Here is a 26,681-nt window from a genome sequence, read left to right on the forward strand (position 1 = left end):
TTGGATTTAGAATAAAGAATAAGAAATATGTAGTAAATCATTATGTATTTTAAATCACTAATTATATATCAACCCCTCTCCTTAAATATGTTCTAGCACCAAGAAAATTGTTAGCTTGCAGAGTAGAAAGCACCATAAGAGAAATTTACTTTTCATCCTAACACTTTGTAGTAAACCAAGATCATTCAAGACAGCTCTCAGTTAATTCCTATTAACGTCAGTCTCTACTTTTCTAATAAAAGAAAAAGTTAAATCACTTCTAATAGAAAAGCTATTTTTAAAATGTCAAAAATATTTCATTATAACACTTATCAGCACATATTCACAAGAACAGTATGTCCAAATGTAGTCACGTAGAATTGAAAATGCCAGAATTCTACTTTCTCACCTCAGGCAAATCTTAATTTGCTGTGAATCTTCCCTATGGCCAAATCCCTGGAGGCATCTATTTTAATAAAACATAGAAAACGTTTGAATCATGTTCTTCCCCTACCCCACTCTTACTCTGCTGTGGACTGGGAGCCCATGGAACACTAGCTGTGTATTAGCCAAGCGTGATGGGGAAGCTGAACTTAGGAATCTGAGCTCAGTTTGCTAGCAAAAAAGTAGGAAGTAGCAACGTGTTGCAGTGTACACTATGTGGTTAATGTTACCAAAGATGTTGAGTGAGCAAATGACAGTGGGGGAGGGAGGTGTCAATACCCCTAGCTGTCAGATTGTCATAAATACTTATCAAAGAGCCACTGGGGAGATCACAGAATTCTAACCAATCTATCTGGCAGTGACCTAATCACCAAGGCTCAAAGGCTGATATAGAACCTTCTCACGCCTTTAAGGAGGTTACCTGAAGCTTCCGCTTTGTAAGAGGAATTACTTCGGCAGAAGTGGATGGTAGGGCTGTGGCAATAGAGGAGATTATGATTAGGCAGACTGGAGCATTTTTTTACTCCCTTGCTAATTCTCTGTGCTTCACACTAAGGCCAGAGACTATTGTCTCTCCCTCATCTCTCTTTCCCTTTATAAAAATGTGTGTTTATTTCCAATTATGTTACACGTACAAGTTCCTGGAGCTATGAGATGCTTGAACCTGAACTGAGAAAAAGAGGAGGAAAAACGACACATCTCCAAATGAGTTTCATTTATATAATGAAAATAAATTTTTACACAATCAACAGAAACACACCAAGTTTTTTTTGAGAAAAATATTTTTAAATAAATTTTTGTCTTTTTTTTTTTACATTCTGATATACATATGTAACAAGGTTTATGGCACTGTAACCAGAATCAAATCAAAAAAAAAAGTTAAACAAAGGAAAAAGGTGGGAAAGAAAAGTAATTGGTTTTGTTTAATTCCTTTCCAGCTCCAAGCTGGCAACTTTGCACTATTTGTCTATCATTCAGCTGCCAGCTCTAACTCACTTGCACACTCAAAACACCATATTATTGCACAAGAAGCCAGTGAAGGCATATGGTATAATGGTCAGTTCCTTGCTATTTCAAAAAATCTCTTAAACCCAGAGAGGGGGGAAAAAGTAATCCAGAGTACGAAACACACAAAATCAACAGTATCCTTTGTCTCTTTAAAGAATGTGAAGGGTTCTTAGACCACTTAAGCTGCCCTGATCATCTCTTTGCACCAGTGAGCACAGCAGGGCTTGGTTTGGTTGGGTTTTTTGTTTTCGTAAGGACAGCCCAGGCAGATCCTAGCTCTTCATGATTCAACATCTTTTCTACGTACTTTGGGTTCTTTTTAATTGGTTTAAAGTGTAGTATCTTCGGTCTATGAACCTGCACAGACTAGTTAATCATAAACTCTACAAATAGCTTAAAAGGAAAAGGGGAAGAAACAAATTTTGTTATATTTTTATTGTTGACTTAAAAAAATTACGTCTTTAGCCTCCCTGCTTTGTCAGTTGGCGGGAAGTAAATCTCAACGGCATCAAAAGTTAAATTCTTCTCACACTTGTTAAAAATAAAAAGTTTTAAACAAGTTTGTTTCCATTCACAAACTTTACCCCATCTAAAAAAAAAAAAAAAGACAGAAAAAAAGAAAAGAAAGAATCCATCCTCCTTCCTCTTCGTCTCCTAATGGAGAACAGTCATCCTTTCCAGCCAGACTATTGTCACACAACCGTCTCCACACCCATCAGCTTTGGTGTAAGGATTCGTGGTGTCACACCGTTGTTTAGGTCTTCCTCAAACTCCAGCAACTGCCCCATGAAGTTAAGGTTTGGGGAAATAATTGGTCGTTTGCCTTTGACAAATTTATAAGCATCAGTCATGGTCATCCGCGTGTGCTTCATCAAGTAAGCGATGACAATGGTGGCAGAGCGGGACACCCCAGCCTGGCAGTGGATGAGCAGCCCCTTCCCACACTGGTGAGCTTCCTCTGGAACAAGGGAGAAAGGCAAGAGGTGCAGGGAAGGAGAAAGAGAGATGGAGGGAGAGAGGTTAACGTTTCTCTAGACTTGACAATGCCATATTCTGTAGAGAGAGAAGACATCAAAATGGCTTTGAAACTAAGTATAGTTTACTAGTTAATCATGTATGTTTATGTCACAACCTCCAGAACTGGCTAAAAGTAATATTAGTATGAATAAGAAGCTACATTTCTACGTTTAAAGAGAAGGCTAGGTAAAGGAGTCATTCACAATAATAGCTGACTTCACAGGTGACGGTGGCCAACTGAGGATGGAGCCACAACACAATTAGCCTAAATGTCAAACAAGCTACTGGTTAAGTAGACCCCTCTGATTCAGGATGTTAATTTCTATCGCCATGTTGTGTCACTTGTCAAAACTAGTGTTATTAACAATGTCTCTCCTACCTGTGATAGAGAAAAGGCATTTCTTGTTTTATACTATAGAAATGCTCTGTGCAGAAACTGGTACTAAATGGATAAGAGTTTCAGTCTTAGGAAACTCTGAAGAGGGTTAAAGGAACAAAGCTCAACTAGAAAGTTGCTACATTCAGCTTCTCACTAGTAAACCCTATTGTTGCAAAGTTAAAGACTTGCAGTTCTCAGGCATAGGGTGTCACCTACATCTGAACTGTCCAACCCCCTCTGCATCTACACATGCCTTTCCAACATGGCAATGATGCAGAAGATGAAGGAATTAACAGCAATGGCTCAGAATCCAGAGCAATTGAAAAAGGCAATACTTTAAAGGTTTTCAGGTATATTAAAAGCCCAGGAGAATAGCTCTTGGGCACTGCCTGAATGGATTCTTAATGACACTTCTAAACTAAAAGGCATCCCAAAGAAAGCATCCCTGGAAAATATACCAATTAGATGAAGAGTAGGAAAGGAGATGGTAAGGAGAGTCCCGTTCTAACAAAAACTACTTCTACTGGCTACCCACTAGTAGATTAAGAAAAGAAACATTGTGCAAATTTTCATCTTAAAAACCCAGCAATTTAGCTTGCTTCCTATGGATAACTGTATTTTAGGAAAGTATCTCCTGTTTTCAATTCCTCCTCTTCAGCACACACTATTTAAGGACCTCCACCTCAAAATGGGGAAGCATGGGGGTAAGAAGATGAGCCACAAAGGGCTAGGTTTGACCATGATTCCACCTTGTGGTGGACCTTGTGTGAATCACATAACTCCCCAGAGCCTCAATCCTCCTATCTGAATAATGGGAATAATTGTAACTAACCAGGCTCAGGAGATATACGAATATCACCCGACTCAGGAATAACTAAACTGGCATAGTTAAACCCTAAACCTAGACCCTGCTTAGTTTATATTAGACTCTCTGTGAATGCTATTATGTTTCTAAAACCAGCTGTGTTTTCCTTAAAGCAACACTATCAGATTTCAGTTTATTCAATGATATATAACAATGAGAATAAAATATTGTGCCTGTGCAGGGTGTGATGCGGAACTGTTTTCGAGGTTAAATGCTATTTATTACTTGTTTTGTTTTCTTTCTAAAACACCAGGTGAGCCTGAATAATCTATAAGGAATGTGGGTGCTTTGACTAAAATCCTCTTAGAACCTAAGCATATCTTATGCTACCCATTAAAAGAAAAACAATTTCTTTTTTTTTTTTTGCGGTACGCAGGCCTCTCACTGTTGTGGCCTCTCCCGTTGCGGAGCACAGGCTCCGGAAGCACAGGCTCAGCGGCCATGGCTCACGGGCCCAGCCGCTCCGCAACATGTGGGATCTTCCCGGACCGGGGCACGAACCCGTGTCCCCTCCATCGGCAGGCGGACTCTCAACCACTGCGCCACCAGGGAAGCCCGAAAAACAATTTCTTAACTTCCCCCAACTGGAATTAACTCAGATAAAATTGCACTCATAACATATATCAACCAGGAAGTTCCTTATCTACTTGGTGACAAACTTTTCTTCCTTGGGACTCAACGTTTGATTCACATATCACTAATAAAAAATCTAAGGTATCTTTGCATCCACAATCATTGCCCATTGAGAACCAATAGAGCCTTGTAAACACTGTGTTCCCAAAAGGCTCCTGGCCTCACAGTCAAGAGCATTAGGCTCTGGTCTCTTTAGTGACCACTCAGAATTTCCTTCCAGATTGAACAATCTACGGTCCTGCAATAAATAAAGGCACAATTAGCAAGGAAATGCCTGGGTTAGTGACCAGAGTTGCCAATTCTACAGCAAATCCACCCACCCTAATGGTTGTTAAATCCAAGGGTATTTTTTTTTGTTTTTCTTTTTTTTTCTGACAAAGGAGCACTGAACATGAGTGCATTCTTCTTGGGACAGAGGCCAGTAACAATCTGCTACAATATTTAGGAAAAGTACTGGGTCACCCTTTTGTGGTAAGAAAGGTTGGAATCACTTGGGAAAAAAAAAAAGAAATTGTTGAGTACCTGCTGGGTGTCAGGTACTCTCCAAGTGATAATTTGAGGCTTGCAACAGTTTGAGGCTTAGAAGCAGCGAAAGTTAAAGTTTAAGATTAGGGTTAGGCTGGCCGTTGCTTCCTTCTAGAGATTAAAGCCTGCTGTTGCTAGAATTTTCTTTCCTTGGTAAGTAACTACATGGGCTATACAATTCGATCTTTCCTACTTCAATGAGTCTGGGGTAAACTAAGGGAATCTAGTACCATCTCATGAGCACTCAACTTCAAGCCTTTTTGCTACCCATTGTTTAAAAACTGAGGCAAAGCAAACAGAAGGGAAAAACTACTCCCCCCCCCACCCCCTCACCCCTCCACTCCCGTTCTTTCTCTCCTCTGTGCTGAGTAATGCGTAAAGATGTTCACTACAGCATTATGTTTCTGAAAAAGATCCTTCAGAAACAATCCTTCAGCAAACACTACCTTTGCCTCAAGCAGTGGCAAAGAAATTTAACTCAAAGTAAGGGAGATGTCATATTCACAATACAGCTGGCCTCGGGTACCCGCGGGGGATTAGTTCCTGGATAAAATTCACAGATGTTCAAGTCCCTTATATAAAATGGCATAGGAAAGTCAGCCCTCTGTATCCGCGAGTTCGATCCGTGGTTGGTTGAATCCGCAGATGTGGAACCCGCGGATACAGAGGGCCGGCTGTATTTTACTCCCTGCAAAGTGCCTAGGGACGCCAGTAGACTACATACCCACGGTGCCTGCTCTGGCCGCCAATTTCTTACTTTCTGCCAGTTCTTTTCAGATGGTGTTATAGAACATCTCAGTGCTAACCCCTGCCACTTTTTCATTGAGAACTTGAGGGATGTGGAGGTCTAGTTGAACGGATCCCAACCCAGTTGAATTATTGTTCTTTTATAACCATGGTTCCAATACACTTGATGGGTTACGACTTAGGAGAATACTTTGGCTGCACCAGGTGGCAGAGCCCAAAAACACCTCGGTGGAGCTTTTTTTGCAACACAGGCATAAATCTTGGACTTGATATCAAAGCCCAAGCCAGAGAGGAAAGGAAGGCGGAAGATGAGACTTCCCCGTAGGAGATAGTTACCAATGAACTCAAAAGCCTCTTCAAAGTACTGCCTCAGGTTCTGCTTGTTGCTGTCGGTCGCCGGCAGCCGCTTATAGTTGAACAGGCCTTTCTCGTAGTGGTACAGGGGTAGGTGAGTGGTGACGTTGATGACGTAGCCAATGTTCAGCCGCTGCATCACATCCAGGTCCTGGGCATCCTGTTCGTTGCCGAGGAACAGGAAGGGCAAGATGGGCGTCAGCTCTGCATTCTCGATGTCGGGGGTGCTGGGGATGGACTGAGGTAGCATGCTCGAGGCCGCAGACGCACCGCTCCCCACTTCCCGGCACTCTTGGAGCTGGAGGGAGTTGTCACAGAGGTTTTCATGGTTCTGCTTAAAACTGCTAAGTCCACCTGGAACAAAAACACAGAAAGTGAGAATGACTACCCCTAGAACTTCAGAGCTGGCAGAAGATATCACTTTCCCCTTAGGAATGAGTGTGTTTAGTTGCTTATTACATTTTTTAAAATAAAATCAAAATACAAATGAAAGTCCATTTGGAGACGGAGGACAAACTTTGGAGGATATCACTGCATGCAGTACTTTGGAAATGTGCTTTTTATACAAACTGGGGCATGTTCCCCTGGAAAGAGCTCCACGAAGCATCAGGCAATTTCATTAGCAGCAAATTTGTTCTGCCCCAAAGAGCCATATGCTCAGTGGCCTATATAGAACCTTGCACTTTGGGAGCCCAGGAAGGCACAGATGACTTCCTTGGGTGTAGAATTTCTGCCTGTACCTGGGCAGTGTAGGCGTGTGTGCCTTGCACTCTTTGTAAGCTCACCTTACCCAGAAGGCCAAGTTTGCTCCCAATACAGCAGCGTGGTTACAAGCAGGGACACTGGAAGAACCAGGTTATCTTGGCTATAATCCCAGTTCCACCACTTCCTGCATCTGTGACCTGGATAAATTAATTTCTCTCTCTGGGCCTCAATTTCCCCGTCTGTAAAATGAGGGTAATGGCATATACCTCTTAGTGTGATTGGGAGTCTGGAATGAATGGAAACATACATAAAGTATGCAAACCTCCCCCTCATCAAATGCAGTGTCACTTATGAGAATGTATCTTAAGGAAATCATCAGACCAAAGATAGCCAGCTAGATGCATAAAGATGTTCGCTACAGCAGTTTTCTAGAAAGGTCAAAATCATTTTTTTAAAAGGGAAAAGTTGACATGTGCACCCAATGGAATATTATGTAGCCATTAAAAGTTGTGAAAGGAATATGAAAACAGTGTTTCTGTTTAATATTAAACGAAAAAAGCCAGTTTAAAAACATTCACCTTACATGTGATCAAAAGTTGAAAAAACATGCAAAAAAGAACACTGAAGTCAGGAAATTTATAGATCATAGTTTATTGTTTAAACTTTTCCTTTAATATTTGTCAGATACGTTTGTGGATAAGCCCAAAGGATTATTACAGAGGTCAAATTATACAATATACATGTAAGGGCTATGAAATCAGAGTTGACATTATTAACTACCAAATGAGCTCTAATTCTTACCAACTAGATACACTCTGGCCTTCCCTTTGAACAAAGGGGGAAGTTGGAGATCTCCTAGAAGCTGAAAGCCACCAGAACCCAACATTGACCCACCTCACCCTGCCCCAGATAGATGCCTTGCTTCTGTCTTGACAGTTTCAAGAGATAAAGGAGGAAACATAATGGGTGAACAGGATATGGTTGTGTTGAAATAAATACAGGAAGTCTATCTGTCTACCAGTTTCTGAACCTATGTCCTTCTCCGTTTCAAGTTTCATCTTTGGCAACCACAGCAGGAAGCTCCAGGCTGTAACCCAGACCAAGCCTCAGGGCTGTTCACAGCCAATGCACACTAGTCGTATAAACTTGGGATGTCATATTTTCATTAAGATCCGTCATGATTCAAAGATCATTCAGAGGGGGTAATAGTATGACCACCTGTGAGTATCAAAACCTGTCTTTGCTTTTGGAAAAGAAAAACAACAGCTATAAATTCATCTTAATTGATTTCTAGAATTAACTTCTGCCCTTACATCTTATTATTCTGCTATGAAACATTGATTAAAATAAAAAGTTTGTCTGGACCCAAAGAGATCATTTTTCAAGTAGATAGAAGAAGTGGAAACCACCAGAAAAACTTCATTAGTGAATACCTAAACAAAAATTTGAAATTGCCCGCTGTCACCATCACAAGCTCCACGAAAGAGACTAAAGAGTTATTTTAAAATCTGCTCAGCTTTGGCTCCATAAAATCCAAGTAAACAGTTCCACAGTGGTTCTGTAATGGGAACCTAATTCACTTTTTGTTTTTTGAATAAAAAGACAGTTGTTACACTTTTCTGTATAAGATGAGAGGACAGAACAACAAAACAGATTCAAAAGAAGTCTTTAACGTGGTGGATTGGAGGGGGGGAGCTTCTCTCTGTTCTTATTTAGTGTACTCAAGCTGTAATTTGTCTTAAAAGCAGCTAGTTTTTAAAAAATGCATGCCAGAAAACCACACACACAGAAAAAAGCAGCATACAGCTTTTTAAAATTCTGTCTCTACACCTCCTTTCCCAATGACATCAGCTGGAGGCTCCCCACCTGCCCAGTTGCCATAGCAGTTACACAAAGACATACAATGACATCAGTTGGCATGATATCAGCTCTTTGAGTGCAAACAATACAAGAAGAACTACTTTGTTTAAGGCCTTTGGTGCAACTGTGTTCTGGGGAGCCAATGATGTAATGCTAACAGGTGGCATGGGCCTTCCATTTGCCTAATGGGGGGAAAAAACCCATGGGGGAGGGGAGGGGAGGGGAAGGAATTGGAGACAGACAGACACAAAATACTCCGAATCCCAGGGGGTGCCCACGTGCAAAATTATGTGTTTATTGTATGTTTAAGCCACGTGGGAACTCTGTTCATCGAATCTTTGGAGGCAGAGTGGATAGAAAAGGAAATATTCTAATTCACACATATTAACTAGACGAGGAAACCCTCATTGAGGGATATGAACAAACAGTCTGTTCAGTTGCCAGTCTGCTGACCAGTGTCGGCATCAGCTCTCATTAAGGGTTGTGCACAGCTAGATACTGCAGTTAAAGAACTCTCTCTGGGGATGGCGCTTACAGCAAAATGAACCAGTAGAATCTCACAGTGGTGGTTTTGAGAGAGATGTCTGTAGGGAGGATTGTTTTCTTCCCTTAGAGGTTTGGAATTGGAAGCCAGGGAGGGATGAAGGGAAGATGATGGCTAATATGGTTCTCCCTTCCAACTACTTTCCCTCCACCCTACCCCAGCACGTATCATAGAAGCCGAACGGACTGATCACTTAATGAGGAGTTTTGATTATTTCATATTTGTTATTACTACATAGGAACATTACAAGATGATAACTAACAATTGAAGTGGAAGCAGTGTAGCATGGTGGTTAAGAGAGGGCTTAGAGGCAGGCAGATCCGGGTTGCAACTGTGATTCTGTCTCATGAGAGTTTGTAAGAGCTGGTATAAATCCCTTTTCCTCATTAAGCCTCAGTTTACTGATCTGTAAAGTGGACTCAATATCACCTACCCATAGAATTGTGGTACAGGAAGCCTATGTAAACATATAATCAGGCATTTGATAAATAACATCTTATTACCCCAATGTCATCACTGTTATTGTCCTCACCTCCAGCTGATCCGCTGACTCTGAAGTTCGTGAGAACCCTAAGTGCAGTGCAAGTGATTCTGAGGCCAGGCTGCTCAGGCCTGAATCCCAACACTGCCAAATACTGGCTCTGAGACCCTGCACAAGGTCCTTACCTCTTGGCTTCTCCGTTTCCCCACATATAAAACAGGAACACCTACCTCACACTACAGTCTTGAGGATTAAACTGATTCATAAAGATAAAGTACTTTGAAATGATATCTAGCACATATGAAGCACTTATTTTCCTTACTGTGGAAAACTGCCATTTTAAAGACCTAAAAAGAATTCTAAGGCAAATACCATATGATATCACCTATGTGTGGAATCTAAAATATGACACAAATGAACCTATCTATGAAACAGAAACGGACATAGAGAACAGACTTGTGGTTGCCAAGGGGGAGGGGGTTGAGGGAGGGATGGAGTGGGAGGTTGGGATTAGCAGATGTAAGCGATTATATACAGAATGGATAAACAACAAGGTCCTACTGTATCACACTGGGAACTATATTCAGTATCCTGTGATAAACCATAATGGAAAAGAATATAAAAAAGAATGCATGTATATATATGTATAACTGAATCACTTTGCTATACATCAGTAATTAACACAACATATCTCAAAAATAAAAATTCAAAAGAAGGCAGAAAAGGAGGAAAAAATAAGGTACAAATTGAATGAATAAAAGAGCTTCGAGATATGAGGTTATCATCCAGAAAAAAATAAATTCTGCTTAATATAAAGACTCTCAATGATAATAGGCTAATGTTTCCAGAGTTTTTATTTGTAAAAGCGTATTGAAAAAGAACTAGGTACCAAGGTATCTGAGCAGTTTTAAAGTTTAAATAATATACTTTTATCAAAAGAAAGCAACAGCTCCCTATCCTTCTTAAACAAACTCATCTGATTTCATTTTTTCTTTGTCCTAGCTTTCCCAAGAAAGCCTGTACGTCTTTGGATTCCTGGGTTTGCCAGAGGAGAATTGAGTGTTTTCAATAAAATCACTCTTCTCTCCTCCCTCCCCTCCTCTCCCCTGTGTCCCCAAGTCCCCACCAGGCTGAGTGATCTCTGTAGACACACAACTGCTCCCAGATATCAGTGCAAATATTTCCCAGGCATGAGCAACAGTGCTGGGGGCAAACATTTCAGACCTTATCTCAAAACCAGGTTCTCTGCCAAAATAAGTATGATCAGCATGTGGATTCTGAATGGCAACAACAAAGAATACCCAGCACCCCTGCAAAACACGTAGAAATGCAACCGGTGAGTTTCCTCCAACGGGAGGTCAGTGAGGTGACAGTCCCACTGAAGCAACGGATTCTAGTTGTAGTGGGAAACCTCTCTTTGTAGATGTATTTCACCCCTGTAGCTGTGTTGGCTATTGCAGCCCTAGAAACACAAGAGCCCTCTGTAATGTGATTCAGAAGCAGTGCTCTGGGATGGCAAATTAAAGGAATGACATCCAAATGCAGAATCTATAAGCAAGAGATTTCCATCGTCCAAAGATGGCCAGCACTTTGGCACACCAGCTTTTTGGCTTCATGCTAAGTTGAAAAGTGAGCATTTTTCAGAAATCTAAGGAAAACTCTCACTGAAGGTCAGCAAATGACATTAACACCCAAAGAAAAGTGGAAGGGAACTCAAGTTGAACTTTTCTACAAGCTTGCTGCGAGCATATTCATTGCCCCTTTTTGTTGTTTAGAGTTTCTTATTGGGTGATTAGCTTTTTAAAGTAAAATGGTACTTGATGATAGGGGTTAAGAATGTAGAATCTGGAGCCAGACTGCTTGAGTTGAGAATCTTGGCTTCTGTCACTAACTAGCTGTGTTACCTTGGTAAGTTAGTTAACATCTCTGCACCTCAAATCTCCACACCTATAACGTGGAGTTAACAGTAGTATTTATCTCACAGGGCCCTTAATATGGATAAAATGCTGCATGAGTTAGATATTATCACTATAAATGGGAAAGATATTGGTATAAAAGGGGTCCTGATGGATACTATTTCGTGGGCCCTCCATGGAAACTGGAGTCCATCTAAGCAGACTCCCAAGATTCTATTCTCACAAGGATCCTTGTGGAAGAAACAAAGCCTGAGTAAACTGGAGCTGACGTCAGGCTTCCAGAGTCGAAACTCCCAAAGATGGAGCTGGTCAGAGTTGTTTCATAATTTTCAGGGAAGAAAATCAACCACCTTAACAGGAGAAATATTAGAGATACAAACTAGAACCACGAAGATTACTTCTAACTCTTGTTTTCTATGAAATTGTCTTCATAGGTCACTGACACGACTAGGGATTTTATAGTAGGAATGATTTCAAGTTTAATACCAGTTGGTATCACCTAAACTGTCTTATGATCGTGTCCCCAGGGAACATGTATTCTTTCCTAAGGGGAATGAAGGGAGGCTGTATCAAAGAGGGAGAATGAGTCAAAAGTGCTGTGTCACCAGGTGTTAAGGTAAGAAAAAAAGGGATAAAGAAACAACTTTGTTACCGGGGAAGAGAGAGACTTAGGAGGCTGAGTCCAACAGTGTTGCTGGTGGGGACCGTGAGTCAGAGAGGAGTACCCCTGTGATCCCTAAAATCACATCATTTCATTGCTTACATGTGAAAAGTCCAATGTGTGAAAAAACATAGACGAGTTACCATAGAGCTTAAAACTTTAAAAATAAATTAGGATATTGAATTCAATTGAGCACATTTTGATTATCTGTACAAATATTGTTAAGTGTTCCAGGAAGATATATCTGCTCATATGTTAGTCCCTTACTTCATGGATTTCTTTTTTTTTTTTTACTGTCTCTTCTCTCTTAGGAGATACAAATTCTCTACAGATATACTTTAAAAGCCAACTACAGAAGGCAGTTTATTATAGAGAAGGCAGCGGGGAAAGAGTGCAGGAATAACCTTATTTAAATCCCTTTGTACACAGGACTTCGCTATATGTCACAGGAAGATAGGTGATTTGTTGATATGTTTGATACCAATAGCTGTAGGGAAGATATCAATCGCTTGGTCATGGATGGGTGATCAATCTACTTTTGGAAATAATTTATAAAAATTGAAAGATAAGTTAAAGGACCTCTCTGGTATCTGTTTGACCTAGTGACAAACCATAGGTAGAAATTACTTCAAGAATGCCCCTCCCAAAACTGTCCTTCCAAAATAGACTAAAGATTACTCCTGTCCTTATACTTAATAGTAATCTAACAAAGTTGTCTTTAGTGATGTTTTGAGAGAGAAAAAAAGAAAATTCCTCAAAAGTTTATACCAGAATATTCTCAAATTTTGAGTTAATAATACAGCCCTTTCACTGGATTTTCAGCTGGACAAAAATCATAATTTAGACTATTGATGCTTACCTGAAATAGACATCATTTGTATCATCATTGTAACTCAGGTATCTTATTTTTGTTTCCCTCAAATTACGTGCCATCCCGTCTACCCCAACAGTTTGGTAGACTGTAAAATCTGCCATTCTGGAAATAAGCTAATACTTGACTATCATATGTACCAAGAATTAAAAACAATAATTTTTGCTCCTCCTTAATCTTTGTATAATTTACAATATGCTTTCGGCTAAATTTTTGGTTCTGCATACTTCTACAACCATTTTCAATTATTAACTTGTTTGGGGGCTCTGATTTCTTCTGTCTTAAAATGTATTGCTTCCTTCTTTGACTGTTAGAATCTTTGTAATACCCTCAGTGGAAACAATTTTTTTTTTAACTCCTGCCTAAATATTCACCTCAAGAAAGCAAACCGAATCAGAAAGATCCAATGACTTAGGAACTGTGATTTACAAAAATTGAAAATGAAGCTTTAATTGTATGCCTTCCAAGAAACGCTGACCCTTGCACGTTTCTGTCAAAGTTTAAAAGATTCTGCTTCTGTCCCTGCCACCCCACCCTCTGCTCAGAAGTTGCCTCTGCTCCCTCCACTCGGGCAACCCCCACCTTGTTCTCTGTATCTAACGAGTCTGTTTCAGTTTTGTTTTGTTCGTTCATTTGTTCTGTTGGGGGACAGGCAAAAGAGGTGAAGGGGATGAAGAGGTACAAACTTCCAACTGTTAAATATATAAGTCATGGGGATGAAATGCACAGCATAGGGAATATAGTCAATATTACTGAAATAACTCTGTATGATGATAGATGGTAACTAGACTTAGCACAGTGATCATTTTGTAGTGTACAAAAATACTGAATCACTATGTTGTACACCTGAAACTAATGTAATATTGTATGTCAATTATAATTCAATAAAACATAAAATGAGCTAATTTTGTGGTATGTAAATGATAGCTCAATAAAGCTACTTTAAAAGCAAAATAAAAGCAAAGAAACAAACAAACAGAAAAAGAAGTTGAGGAAGGAATGAATTGGGAGTTTGGGATTAGCTTATGCAAACTATTAAACAAAGAATAAATAAACAACAAGGTCCTACTGTATAGCACAGGGAACTAAATTCAATACCCTGTGATAAACTATAATGGAAAAGAATATGAAAAAGAATGTATATATATGTATAACTGAATCACTTTGCTGTACAGCAGAAATTACCAAAACATTGTAAATCAAGTACACTTCAATAAAATCAATTTAAAAAAACAAAGTTGCTTGTGGTACACATAAGTCCCCTCACTACCGAATTGGTGGAGAAAAGGGCTGGGGATTAAATTTCAGCCTGCTGAAGTAGCTCTCAATTGCACACAAAAAAGGCAAATTCTTGTTACTACCCTTGAAGGGGGGTGCACTTGTGTTGCCCCCTTCTTACCATTCCTACTTTAAGGCTTCAAAGGGTAACCAGTGTTTAGGATACCACCAGTTTAATTTGTGTGTATTTGAATAACACAGGCAGATTGTTTGAGAGGATACTTCGCAAGTATGTAAATACAGCCTGTTTCTTTAAATCTGTTACCTCATTTATTTACATTAGAACAGAAAGCACTGCCAGAAGCAACAGCTGATGACAGTCATGTAATTTTCCACAAAGACAACAATTAAATAGCTTTGTGTTCTTTTAATGAGCAGATGACTTCTCTGAGAGCAGCCTTCAAACTTAAGATGGCAGAGTTCCCACGGCCAGGAAGGAACCCCTCAGGTTCTGCAGAAGTCACTGTGACTTCAAGGAAAAGCACCCTCTGGGCCCCTGTCCTCTACAGCCAACCGGCCTGTGTTTGCGCCTCTTCCGCCCTCCCTCCCAGACTCCCCCTCCCTCTCTCAAAAACACTTGGGGAGGGCTTCCCTGGTGGCACAGTGGTTGAGAGTCCGGTGCAGGGGACACGGGTTCGTGCCCCGGTCCGGGAAGATCCCCCATGCTGCGGAGTGGCTGGGCCCGTGAGCCATGGCCGCTGAGCCCGCGCATCCGGAGCCTGTGCCCCGCAACGGGAGAGGCCACAAGTGTCAGAGGCCCACGTACCGGGAAAAAAAAAAAAAAAAAAAAAACACTTGGGTAAGAAAACAAGAGGGAGATTCTACCTGGAATACATTTGATTTGATGCTTAAATGTCCAATGAATCCACAGAATATTTTTAAACCTATTTTTAAAGAGTTGATGGTGTGGGTGGGAAAAGGGGTCAAGCCTCCCCCCTGCCCTCCCCCACACACTGTGAGCCCCCCTTGGTGCAGAAAACCCCATCTTCACACCCACCCTCCCCATTCTGTCTCTAAAAGGTTTCAGGAGGCACCACCTGGAAAGCAGCGGGTGGGCATAAATGACTTCTCCAAGTCGCTCCCTCAGCCTGAGGGGCTTGAAGAAGCCTTCCACACTCCCTTAGGCTGAGCCTGGGCTGGTCAGCGTGGACATTGTTGGGGGTCCAGCTGCCCCCTTCATCCTCCCAGTCCGCCTTGTGGAGCCTCATATTCACTGGGACTTCATCGGCCCTGAGACTGAGCTTCACTCCCACTCACAAAACTACCACTTAAAGAGAGCAAATTTATGGCTTTCCACGAAGAAGTGTGCCTATCAAATCACGGGCAATATGATATGATATATATGGAGGGAAAAGAGGGGCTGATAGAAAGACAGCCAAGTTCAAGCCTCAGGCTCCTGAAAATCTGCAGGTTCAGATTTCCTTCTGGTCGCTCCATGTCTAACCTTCACCTATGTCAGCCCACGCCAACCAGCTCCCAGGGAGAAAGACACATCCTAAACACGTAGCTCAGGTCTCTGGGTTTTCTTAACAGACACACCAGTTATAGGAACACAAGCTTCACTTTTAAAATCTCTTTTGTCAGACAGCAAGCCCTCCCAGACATTTTGAGACTCGAGTGACAGGCTGAAGATGTCCCTTCCCTCTCCCCTGTCCCTCTCTCCCCACTGGCCAGGGTCCAATGGGACGAGATGGATGATCAACATACAAACACACAAATAAAAAGGTAATGATTAAGGATGATAAGGGCCATGAGGTGCCCTCCAGTTCCTGGGTGCTGTGAGAGGGAGTGATTAGATCAGGGTTTAGGGCCGGCCTCTCTGGGGATAAGAAGGGATTGACTAGTTTGGAAAAGAGGTGGAGGGGAGGGGGTCCAGGAGAACAGTGGAAGCAGAGAGAATCACACTAGGGGCAAAGGCAGGACACTCGTGAGGCCTGCGATGACTCAAAGGGACAGAATGTGGTGAAGCAGAATGAGGGGGAGGGAGTGACCAGAGGAGGGCAAAAGAGTCTGCAGAGGGCCTCTGAGGGCCATTAAGCAGTTGGGATTTTATTCTAAGTTCAGTGGGAAGCTCCTGAATGTTCAGAAGTCCATAATACATGATCAATATCAGTTTGAAAGGAAAAGAGAAAGTGAGAGCCAGAAAAACGTTAATCTAGCAGATGGTGCAATTTACCTATAGTCCAAAAGCTGGGCAAAATCCATACCCTTTCTTTCTCAGAATACATGTTTTGTACCTGCTATGGATTGAATTGTGTCTCCCCCACCCAAATTCACATGCTGAAGCCCTAACCCCTAATGTGATGGCATTTGGAGATGGGGCCTTTGAGAGATAATTAGGTTTCAATGAGGTCATGAGGGTGGGGTCCTCTTAATAGGGGTTAGTGCCCTTATAAGAAGAGACACCAGAGAGCTTGCTCTTTCTCTCTCTGTCTCTCTCTCTGTGTCTGTCTGCCTGTCTCTCTCTTTCTCTCCCATTGAGGACACAGCAAGAAGGTACCCATCTGCAAGCCAGGAAGACCTCACCAGAACCTGACCATCCTAGCATCCTGATCTTGGACTTCCAGCCTCCAGAACTGTGAGAAAATAAATGTCTGTTGTTGAAGCTACCCAGTCTATGGCATTTGGTCATGGCAGCCCAAGCAGACTAACACAGTACTACTTTTAACTCCCAGTATAGCTCACTTTTTAAAAAGATAAATTATAATTCTTACTTTTGAAGAACAACACCCAAAGCTGTGGACTGCCTGAGAACCTGGTCCCTGGGAGCCAACCCAAGTGGGTACCATATCTCAGTCAAGCCAGAAGTCATCCAAGGTCAAGATGGGGATGCTGCCTAAGGGACAGAATGCTCATAAGAAGCAAGCCCATGGAATCTTCCAGAACCTGCATTCCACAAGTCAGCTGCAAGCAGAGGGGCCCACTTCTTCCTCCCAAAGACACATGCCTCCTCATTACGTATATTCTCCTTATGGATCAGCATTGACCTATACCCTTCCTACAGCATCTCTCTGGGTTGAAAAACAGTTTAGCTGGAGACCTTCTGTGTATTTGGGAGGCCACTCGATACCATGTTAGGGCTTCACCTCCTCTGTTCACGAAGTAGCTCAATACCGGTTAATCCATCAAGACGGATTAAGGGAAGGGAAAAAAAATCCATGAGATCATACTGGAAGGTTAGAGAGGGAAGAATGTTAACAGGAGGAGAGAGCTATAAAACACAAAGCCATATTTTCCCCAAGAGCTCAAGCAGATAGTCCCCATTATTGTTTAATTCTCTGAAGAGAGGGAAAACATTCTTTGCTTTGCAGGGCAGGAGTTTAAGTAATGAAGCATTGCTAAACAAACAAACAGAAGAAAGCCCATTAAAGCTACTCATTAAACAAGCCCACTGTACAAAAGGAAAACTGTTGCTTAACAATCCACCTCCCCTGAGGACCAACATTTATCTTAGACCCCAAATTAAACACATTACAACTTCACAGCAAAAGTATGTTTCCCAATGGGATTTAAGTAGAGTCCAATTAAATAAATCTCTAGAAATATCAAGAACAAGCCTCAAGAGAGAGCATATTTCTACTGTGAAACATTCCCACTGGAAGTTACATTCGTAAAAGGTCATCTACAAATGTCTATGACAAGAGGAGGGGAAGCAAGGCAGGAAGCAAGGCAAGGTCACACAAGTGAAGTCCGGGTGGGTTCCATCCCTATGGCGTATGGAAGTGCCTAGCCAAAAATGGTGTGTGCATCTCCACTCACTGTGAATGAAGCCCCCATGTCCAAACAAACATCTTTTACGACCATGTGTTTTCATATGATCTGGAGGTCAAAGGGCTGTGGCGTAGGGAATTCAGGAAGTGGTAGGGGAAAGGATCAAGTGTCAACATCAAACTGTGAGTTGTTTTCCTGAACCAGTGTTTTCAGTTCACAAAAGGCATAGCAACAACTTCCTCAAGTCACTGAGCTGAATTCTATATTTGGCAAGAATACTAAGCAAGTCTGAGCATTAAGGATAAACTGCCAGAAAGAGCAGGCGTGAGCTCTCCCAGCTCAGGGGTTCACCCAGACAGCCATGCCCAAAGGTCCAACCCCTGCATGAGGGCTGAGCTGGGAAAGGTCAGCCTGAAGCCAGGTTAGGCCTCTGTGTGCTAAGAGATACACCAGTTTGCATCAGGTCAAAAGCTAGTGCGTCCCCATGTAGTGGACCACCTTCTGGGATGAAGGAGAAGATAAAACAACCAGGAGGCCAGTACATCGCTGAGAAGGTGAGCTGGGATTATATACTGTCAAAATAGAATAGAATATATACTGTCAAAAAAATAGAACACCTGAAATGATGTCAACGTAGACTTAAGGCTAAGTGGAAGGCCAGCCAAGTAATAGTCGGTTCAACCTGGGACATGTGAAACGGAGTGGTGACCTGGTATGCACCCCACATCTGGCACCGTCAGACTTCCCAGCCACATCCCATTGAAGCCATGACTAATATTGCTCAGGCGGACAGAAGTCCTGACAGTAAGGACTTGGAACACAGCCCTTCTTTCCACGCTGAAGTTATACTGGGTGCTAGCGACCCCTCTTGCCACGTCTAGAAAATCAGAGGTTTGGTTCATCTAAGTTTCTCCCAATTCCAGCATTCTATAACTTCAGCAGAGTGTGGATAAACTGGACATTGATGAACAATGGCAAGAATGAGAGCAGCCATCGTAGGATATGTGAGGCCGGGAGGGCCTGCCTCCCACCTCAGGGCCTTTGCACGTGCTGTTCCCTCTTCCTGGATCTCCCTTCCCCTAGGTCCTCAAGTAGGTGATTCAGACCTCAGATCAAACGGGATCACCTTATAAAGGTCTTGCCTTTATCTACCCTCCCATAGATCTCTACCATTGTACCATGACATTTTAAAGTTTTGTGGTCTTCACTGATCACTTATCTGAAATCACTTGTTAATTTCTTCGCTTGTTTATTGCTATTATTAAAAGGCGGATCCCAAGAAAGCCGGGCTGTCATCTGTCTTGGACGAAATACAGCACCACTGCCCTGTGGCTCAGGCGGCTTCCACACTTTTCCAGCAGAATAATCTCAGCAAAGTTCCTCGCCTTCTTGCACCCAAGCTTCCTCATTTGCAAAGTACGGCTAATAATAGTACCAACAGGCAATAATAAGAGTCATTGCAAGGATTGAATGAGCTAATACTGGTAGCTATTAATAGAAATTGTAAGGATTCACTACTGTTTAGACCTACAGCTGTACCTGATTTGTACAGTAGGCCTCATTAAACGTTTCTAGATTAAATGAGCTTTGGAATGAGAAGAGAAAGGGCCCGTTCCTTGTAAAGCATGTATTATGTGTTGCTCAGCATAATGCCAGGAATTTGGAAGATTAAATTTTTTTTTAAATAATATATAGTTTCTGAAGATCAATCAAATGGGAGAAAGAAGGAGAGATGAAGCAACAATAGAGGAAAGTTAGCAAAAGGCCTGGCAGAAGACACATTTTAGGAATCCCTGAATATCCTGTGATAAACCATAATGGAAAAGAATATGAAAAGGAATGTATGTATATGTATAACGGAATCATTTTCCTGTACAGCAGAAATTAACACACTGTGAATCAACTATACTTGAATAAAATAAATTAAAAAAAAATAGAATACCTGAAATGATGCCATCCCACTGTGACTTGTGTAGGACAGGTGCAGGGCCAGCCAGGTGAGTTTAGCGTGAGGACACAGAAATCATGTCACTCCCAAGGCTGGGGAGGAGGGCTGGAAAGGCTCATGGAGAAGAGGCAGCCTGCAGGACTGACAAATAGCCGTGCCCGAGGATGGCTGGGGTCTAAGACAATTCATACCTGGTGGGCTTTTTTTTTTTTTCCTGGTGGGCTTTTAACCTTTTCTCCCCTCTCCATGCCTCCTCCTTGGACATTCTATATAAGCGATGAATGGATGGAAAGAGCCATGAACAAGAAAAGGAGGCTTAGTAGGGAGAAATCAGTCTGCGAGATGTCAGGGAACAGTGGGAGGGACCCCCAGTCCATTTCCACACACATTTATTAAGCATTAAATGTGGGCTGGGGGGACAGTACTGAGAGTACAAAACGCAAGATCTGGTTGGGCCCCCTCCCAGCTAGCTGGCCGGCCCACTGAGACAAGGTGAGCGGTAACAGATAGATGATTCACACAGTGTGAATTCAACACCCCCAGGTCCATTTCTTCTGCCTCTTGTTGAAGGGACACAACACCCCCAGGTCCATTTCTTCTGCCTCTTGTTGAAGGGACACCCCCAGGTCCATTTCTTCTGCCTCTTGTTCTAAAATCAGGAATTCTAGGGTCCTCCTATCCCTCCCTCTAACCCTGCACCTTCGGGCAAGTTACTTAACTTGGAGTCCATTTTAAAACACAATTGTATCTTAAGAACTTTTTCTTCAGACACAGGAGTTTCCCTCTTCTCTAAAAAAGATGGTTACAGCCCTTGCTCTCCCACAGGGGTAACATTATGGGTGTTCTTGAAAGACAGACAAGGGGCATCAGAGCCTCTGGTCCTCCGGAAGGTGAGATGCTCAGAGACACAGTGTCAGAAGAGAATGCCCAGTTTTCTGTCCCTCTTTGGTTGGTTCTGATAAACCCATTCTATCCTTCTTAGAAACTGGGACTTACCTCCCACAGTTACTGAGAGTGGCAGTTACCTAAGAGGTAACTGTCCCCAACCTTAAAGCCAAACAGTTCTGGAGAGTGAGAAATGGAATATTGCCTGCCATGTCAGTAAACAAAGGATGTCACAGTCATCAGTGATTGCAGCCCTCCAACATGAGCCGGTGAGCCCTGAGGGAACTCAGGATGTGAAAACACAGGAGCCTGGCCCCAGAGAGCTGAGGTGCATATGAAAGGAATGATTTCAGTGAGCCCAGACTCTTGCACCTTCCCATACATAGAAAGGCGCTAAATTCCTTAACTTGGGATAGCTGGTTTTCCTTAACTAACAATAATCTTTTGACGTTTGGACTACCGGCCCTTTGTTGCAAAACTTCTACATAACCTGGCTCCCCACCCCCACGACGTTGCCCACACACACTTCCTAGGAGCAGTTCTCTCAGGGTTACTTGAGATGTTGCCTCCCGGGCTCGAAGTCCTAAAAATTCCCACCGAAAAAACATAACTCTCAACTTTTAGGTTGTGAATAATTTTTTAGTGGACAAGAGCAAGCCTGGCACAATGGCAGTATGCAAAGTGCCCAGAGCTGTGGCCCACGTAGGTAGAAATCAAGTCATCTTGGGCATTTCAAAAGACCTCTTTTCCAACTCTAGAACCCTTTTTGTTTCATTCCTGGTTTTCATCGGTAAAGGAATCTCCCTTTGCCATAACTACACCACTTAAGTTTGTCTCTTCTTAGAAATGTGCCTTCCTGGGCAGCCCCAGGATGCCCTCGTAGGAGTCCACTTTCTAGGAGCTGGTGACCTAAGAGGGCCTGGCAGGAAAAGAGCCAGGCCGGAGCAGGAACAGAAGGGTAATGGCTACTGGACCACAGGGAAGACAGAATGTCTATTTTAAGTGGGAAGGAGAAAACAAACCAAAAAAGAAAAACACATGGGGTGATGGTTTAAAAATCCAAACAAAAGCCCCCGAAGAAAAGACAACAGTTGATCTGGACACAGTGTTTAGCAGATGTAATAGGACACGTACGACAAAAATGCGATTCTAGACATTGCAAACTACTTAAAAAAACAACCACTCCTTACCCGTCCTATCACCCTACAACAGTTTCCTATAAGGAACTTAATCCCAACACCAATATTTAAGAATCTCTGGTACCAAAGTGTATGTAACATATGTATGTCACCACCTCTCATGTGGTGTCGTCTGGGAGATGAAGAAGCAGAGAGGACCCCAAGAGTTGCAGGCTGGAAGGTTCTGGGCGTGATGGTGTCAGAGGCTACCCTGTCTCCGGGCTAAGCCTACTGGGCAAAAGCAGTTGCTGGAAGACTGAGTCACTTTACAAGTCTAGAGCATAACTGGCCATTGTCACCCAGGATGTGGGGGTAGAGAAACAAGCAAGTTAAGCTACATACAGTACTTTGCTTTCCCAAACACCGTGCCCCTAAAACAAACATCTCGATGGAAGGCAGTCTATTCTTGCAAAACTGCAGTGCAACCCTGACCATAACAACACAGAGTCAGCACAGACTCCACAAGTTAAGGGCATGGTCCCCAGCAAGACTGTCCTCACTTCTGACGCCAGCCACAAGTCCAGCGGTTCCCAGGCGACCCGCACTTCTGACCAATTGGCTGAAAATTCTGGGATTCCCACACCCCGCTCAGGTTGGCTAGTTCACTAGAATGACTTGCAGAGCTCTCCTTGCTATTACGGTTTTACTATAAAGGATACAAATCGGGACCAGGCAAATGAAGAGACACACAGAGCAAGATCTGGGAGGGTCCTGAACCAGGAGCTTCTGTGTCCTACGGACTCATCACCCTTTCAGCTCACGGCTGTGTTCATTAATCAAAAAGCTGAACCCAGCCCTAGTGTTAAGTTTTTTGTTTGTTTGTTTGTTTTTAATTAATTAATTTATTTATTTATTTTTGGCTGCGTTGGGTCTGTTGCTAAGCGTGGGCTTTCTCTAGTTGTGGCGAGTGGAGGCTACTCTTCATTGCGGTGCGCGGGCTTCTCATTGTGGTGGCTTCTCTTGCTGTGGAGCACGGGCTCTAGGCGCATGGGCTTCAGTAGTTGCAGCACGTGGACTTCAGTAGTTGTGGCTCATGGCCCAGAATCAGTAGTGGTGGTGCATGGGCTTAGTTGGTCCACGGCACGTGGGATCTTCCTGGACCAGGGCTCGAACCTGTGTCCCCTGCATTGGCAGGCAGATTCTTAACCACTGCGCCACTAAGGAAGTCCTGGTGTTGAGTTTTTATTGCAGCTTAATTACGTAGATATGATTGATTGAGCCACTGGTCACGTGACTGAACTCAATCTCCAGCCCCCCTTTCTTCCCAGGAGGAGCTCAGACTAACACAAAGCCCCCACCCTCTAATCACATTGTCAGTCTTTCTGATGACCTACCCCTGTTCTAAATCATCTCACAGTAGCATAAGCTCAGGTGTAACTAGAGGTTACCTCCCAGGAACCACCAAGGGCAAAAGCCAGACAAATTCTGCATCACACAACAGTTCTGTCCTGGGGGAGAACATCGGCTTTTCAGTGAGACTGGCCTGAGTTTGACTTTCTGCTGTGTGACTTTGGGAATTTACTTAACCTCTCTGAGCCTCAGTTTCCTCATCTAAAAAGTAGAGCTAATAATACTGTTAGTATACAGAGACCAGCACCATTCAAGAGAAGTATGATGCCAGTTACGACATAACAAATCTTTTTCTCATAGCTGCACTTTAAAAAGGAAAAAGAAACTGGTAGAATTAATATTACTTTTATATTTTACTTAGCTCAACCTGTCTAAAATAGCATCATTCCAATATGCAATCAATAGTAAAACAATTATCAATGCAATAGCTTACATTCTTCTGTGTACAAAGTCTTTGAAATCCAGTATGTATCTTACACATATAGCACACCTCAGTTTGGACTCATCTCATTTCAAGCCCCATGTTGACTCATGGCTACTATATTGGGTAGCGGCTGCAGATAGAGGTGACTACTGTTATCTTCATTAAATGAGTTAATGCTCAGTGTCCATTTTACAAATGTTCCCTAAAATGTGTGTGCGTGCACATGCGCACACACGTGTAGAGGCCGTGACCAAGGCCTAAACTCTAAGGTGCTCTAAGTTGTGTGCCAGGCAGCTCCCACAGAACAGCAAATAGCCATTCTCTTCTCCGGAAAAGAAACACTTCAACTTGGAGGAGAGAGGCTCTTGGATGAATTATCCACAGTGTGCTCTTTCATTCCCAAATTCCATCTCCCCAACGCACATTTTGATACTGGCAAAATGAAGTAACCATGGACAATAGCTTTCAATGGGAAAAGAAGTCCTGAAAGCAGCCAGATGGGGAGTCTCAAGGAACTCTGAATGGCTGGGGAGTGGGGAGGAAGAACTGTAGGGAGGAGCTTTGGCTCATGAAGTCACCGAGTAGCCCCTCTGCTCCCCCTCAGGCCACCTCCCAGCATCACTGCCCAGACACCAGCAAGTGTACCTGCCAATCACCCGACTCTTCACTTCCTAGAAAATGCTCCACATTGTAAATCCAGAAGAATGTCATGAGCAGGAGATTGATTTCAAGGTAATTATTTAGGTAGCTTTGTAGCATCTGATTCTCAGGACCCAAAACATCATCAAAGTGTCTTTTTTTTTTTAAAAGGTGCAGATATTAATAGGCAAGCTCTGTCTCTTCGAATACTGGTGCCCCACCTTCAGCTTCTCCCAACCTTTATAACCAAGAGCTGTCCATCACCCTGCCATTCATCTAATTCAGTCAATTCTCAACGGAGCGAGGGTGAAGGTTCCAAGCCACCCTTAAGGTAGGAATGAAGAGATTCACCTAATAAGGCCAGACAAATGCATTTTTACATAATATGCAAGATTAATTATAATAAACTCAACCCAATTCACATACTTCATCAAGAAAGACAAGCTAATTATCTGTCAGAGAATTAGCTCCTATTTAAAGGGCATTTTACCTTAATTTGGCCAAAAGAACTAATGGGAATAGTCTCTCCATCCTGATGTATTCTTTTGACTGCTTAAGCACTCAGAAGACTTCAGCGCTGCACTAAAACCCCAAGGTTTAAAAAAAGGGGGGAAAGGGGTAGGGGCACAAACACCTATTAACACCTCACAAAATCGAACTCTCTCTCTTGTTATTCACAAGGATGTCCCTTTCAAAGCATCTTATCAACAGCATCAAACTGGGAGTGACTCAGATTTATGAAACAAGGTGGCATTGGCCCCGCCAGATGGTTCACTTCCACTATAGCTTCTGGTTTTTAATAGTGCTGAATGGGGCCTCCACACTTCCTCACTCTGCCCACCAAGGCAGAAGCAGGAGATTTACAGCACATGCCTTAGGGCATGTGTGTTGCACACACAATCGGAATTTGTGCAAAGATCTGTGATGAAAGATAAAGACTTTGGTACAAACCAATAACTTTAGTAGGGAGCTGGAGTTTGTTTTCTGAAGAGAAAAGCAGGAATGAAAAAATGAAGGGGGATTGGGGTGGGGGGGAAATAAATCCAAGGTGGCTGGCCCCGAGCTTCCATTCTTCAGTGGAAAAGTAGAGGAGCTCCCAAACAAGGGATTCCCTCCAGAGGTTTCTTACAATATCAAAAGCTTGGAAACAATCTTAACTTCATGAACAGGCAAACGTGTTCAGTAAAATGTGATACCTCCCATAAAATAAGACACGTTATAACATTCAGAGCGAACCTATGATGACTATACAGGAAGCAAAAGTACTTGCAATATAAAGTGAAAATGAATTTCAGTTTCTGTATGAAAAACTCTGCAAAATATGCACAAATATGGGTAAAGAATGCAGAGGATATGTAAAAGTGAAACTAAGCCAGTCAGGGAGATTAGTATGTCATGTAATTTTTCTTTCTAAAATTTTCTTAATAGTCCAACAATGGGTATATAATTGAGTCTTTGCTAACATTTAATTTTATAAGATTTCTTTACATAGAAATAGTATTATTTTCCAGTATGGTGCTGATTCAGAAAAAAGTCCTTATGTAGTTATCTATCCACCCCACTAGAAACACTGGGTTTTTCCAAACCGTCAAACAAAAAATAATCTACCAAGCATCAAAGAGTTGTTTCTACTTAACATTGCACCAGTGGTGATGTCAATTCATGTGACTGTATCTATTACTCATTTATTCCTTGGAAATAAATATATGGTGATGAATTTTTATTGCAGATATATGATATAATGATGGTACATTTGTAATATATGTTAGCTATTATGTGCCTGGCATTGTATACGAATTATCTAATTTAATCCTCAATCCCATGAGAAAATTGTCATTACCTTCCCTGTTTTACGGATAGGAAAACTGAGGCACACCAAACTTATTTCGCTCAACTTCATGCTATTAGTAAGTGATGAAGTTAGGATTCAAACTCAGCAGTCTGGTTCTAGAATCTGTGCTGTTAATTTACTATATTCCCTCTGCTAGAAAAGATACACATTTCTAATAGGAAAGCTGAATACAAATGCAAATCGGCAGACCGATTCATTGAGAAGTCACTTAATCACCTCGTTACAAAGGGGAAGGGAAAGAAAACATGAAGCAACCTGGCCAAACACTTGGACCCACAAGATTTGCTTATTTAATAACAACTCAAATCCAAACCAAAGGATGATACTCCCACTGGGATTTAAAGGATAATTACTGTACAGAGAGTTAGGAAACATGGATTCTATGCCAGTTCTGCTACCAGCTACTTATGTGCTCTTGGGTAAGTAA

At 42.3% G+C, this 26,681-nt stretch overlaps 1 protein-coding gene across 1 annotated transcript in view; it reads right to left on the bottom strand.

The window, feature by feature from the left end:
- Window positions 1–1,038: 1,038 nt before the first annotated feature.
- Window positions 1,039–26,681, bottom strand: part of DUSP10 (dual specificity phosphatase 10) — a 39,368-nt gene continuing 13,725 nt past the window's right edge. The window contains exons 3-4 of the mRNA XM_079932746.1: window positions 5,934–6,305; window positions 1,039–2,389 (exon numbers count right to left, since the gene is read on the bottom strand). Of these exons, the coding sequence (XP_079788872.1) occupies window positions 2,124–2,389; window positions 5,934–6,305 (638 nt within the window). The 3' untranslated portion in view covers window positions 1,039–2,123. The remainder of the gene's footprint in view (window positions 2,390–5,933; window positions 6,306–26,681) is intronic.

The sequence above is a fragment of the Stenella coeruleoalba genome (genome assembly GCF_951394435.1).
Source record: "Stenella coeruleoalba genome assembly, chromosome: 1".
Lineage (NCBI taxonomy): Eukaryota > Metazoa > Chordata > Mammalia > Artiodactyla > Delphinidae > Stenella > Stenella coeruleoalba.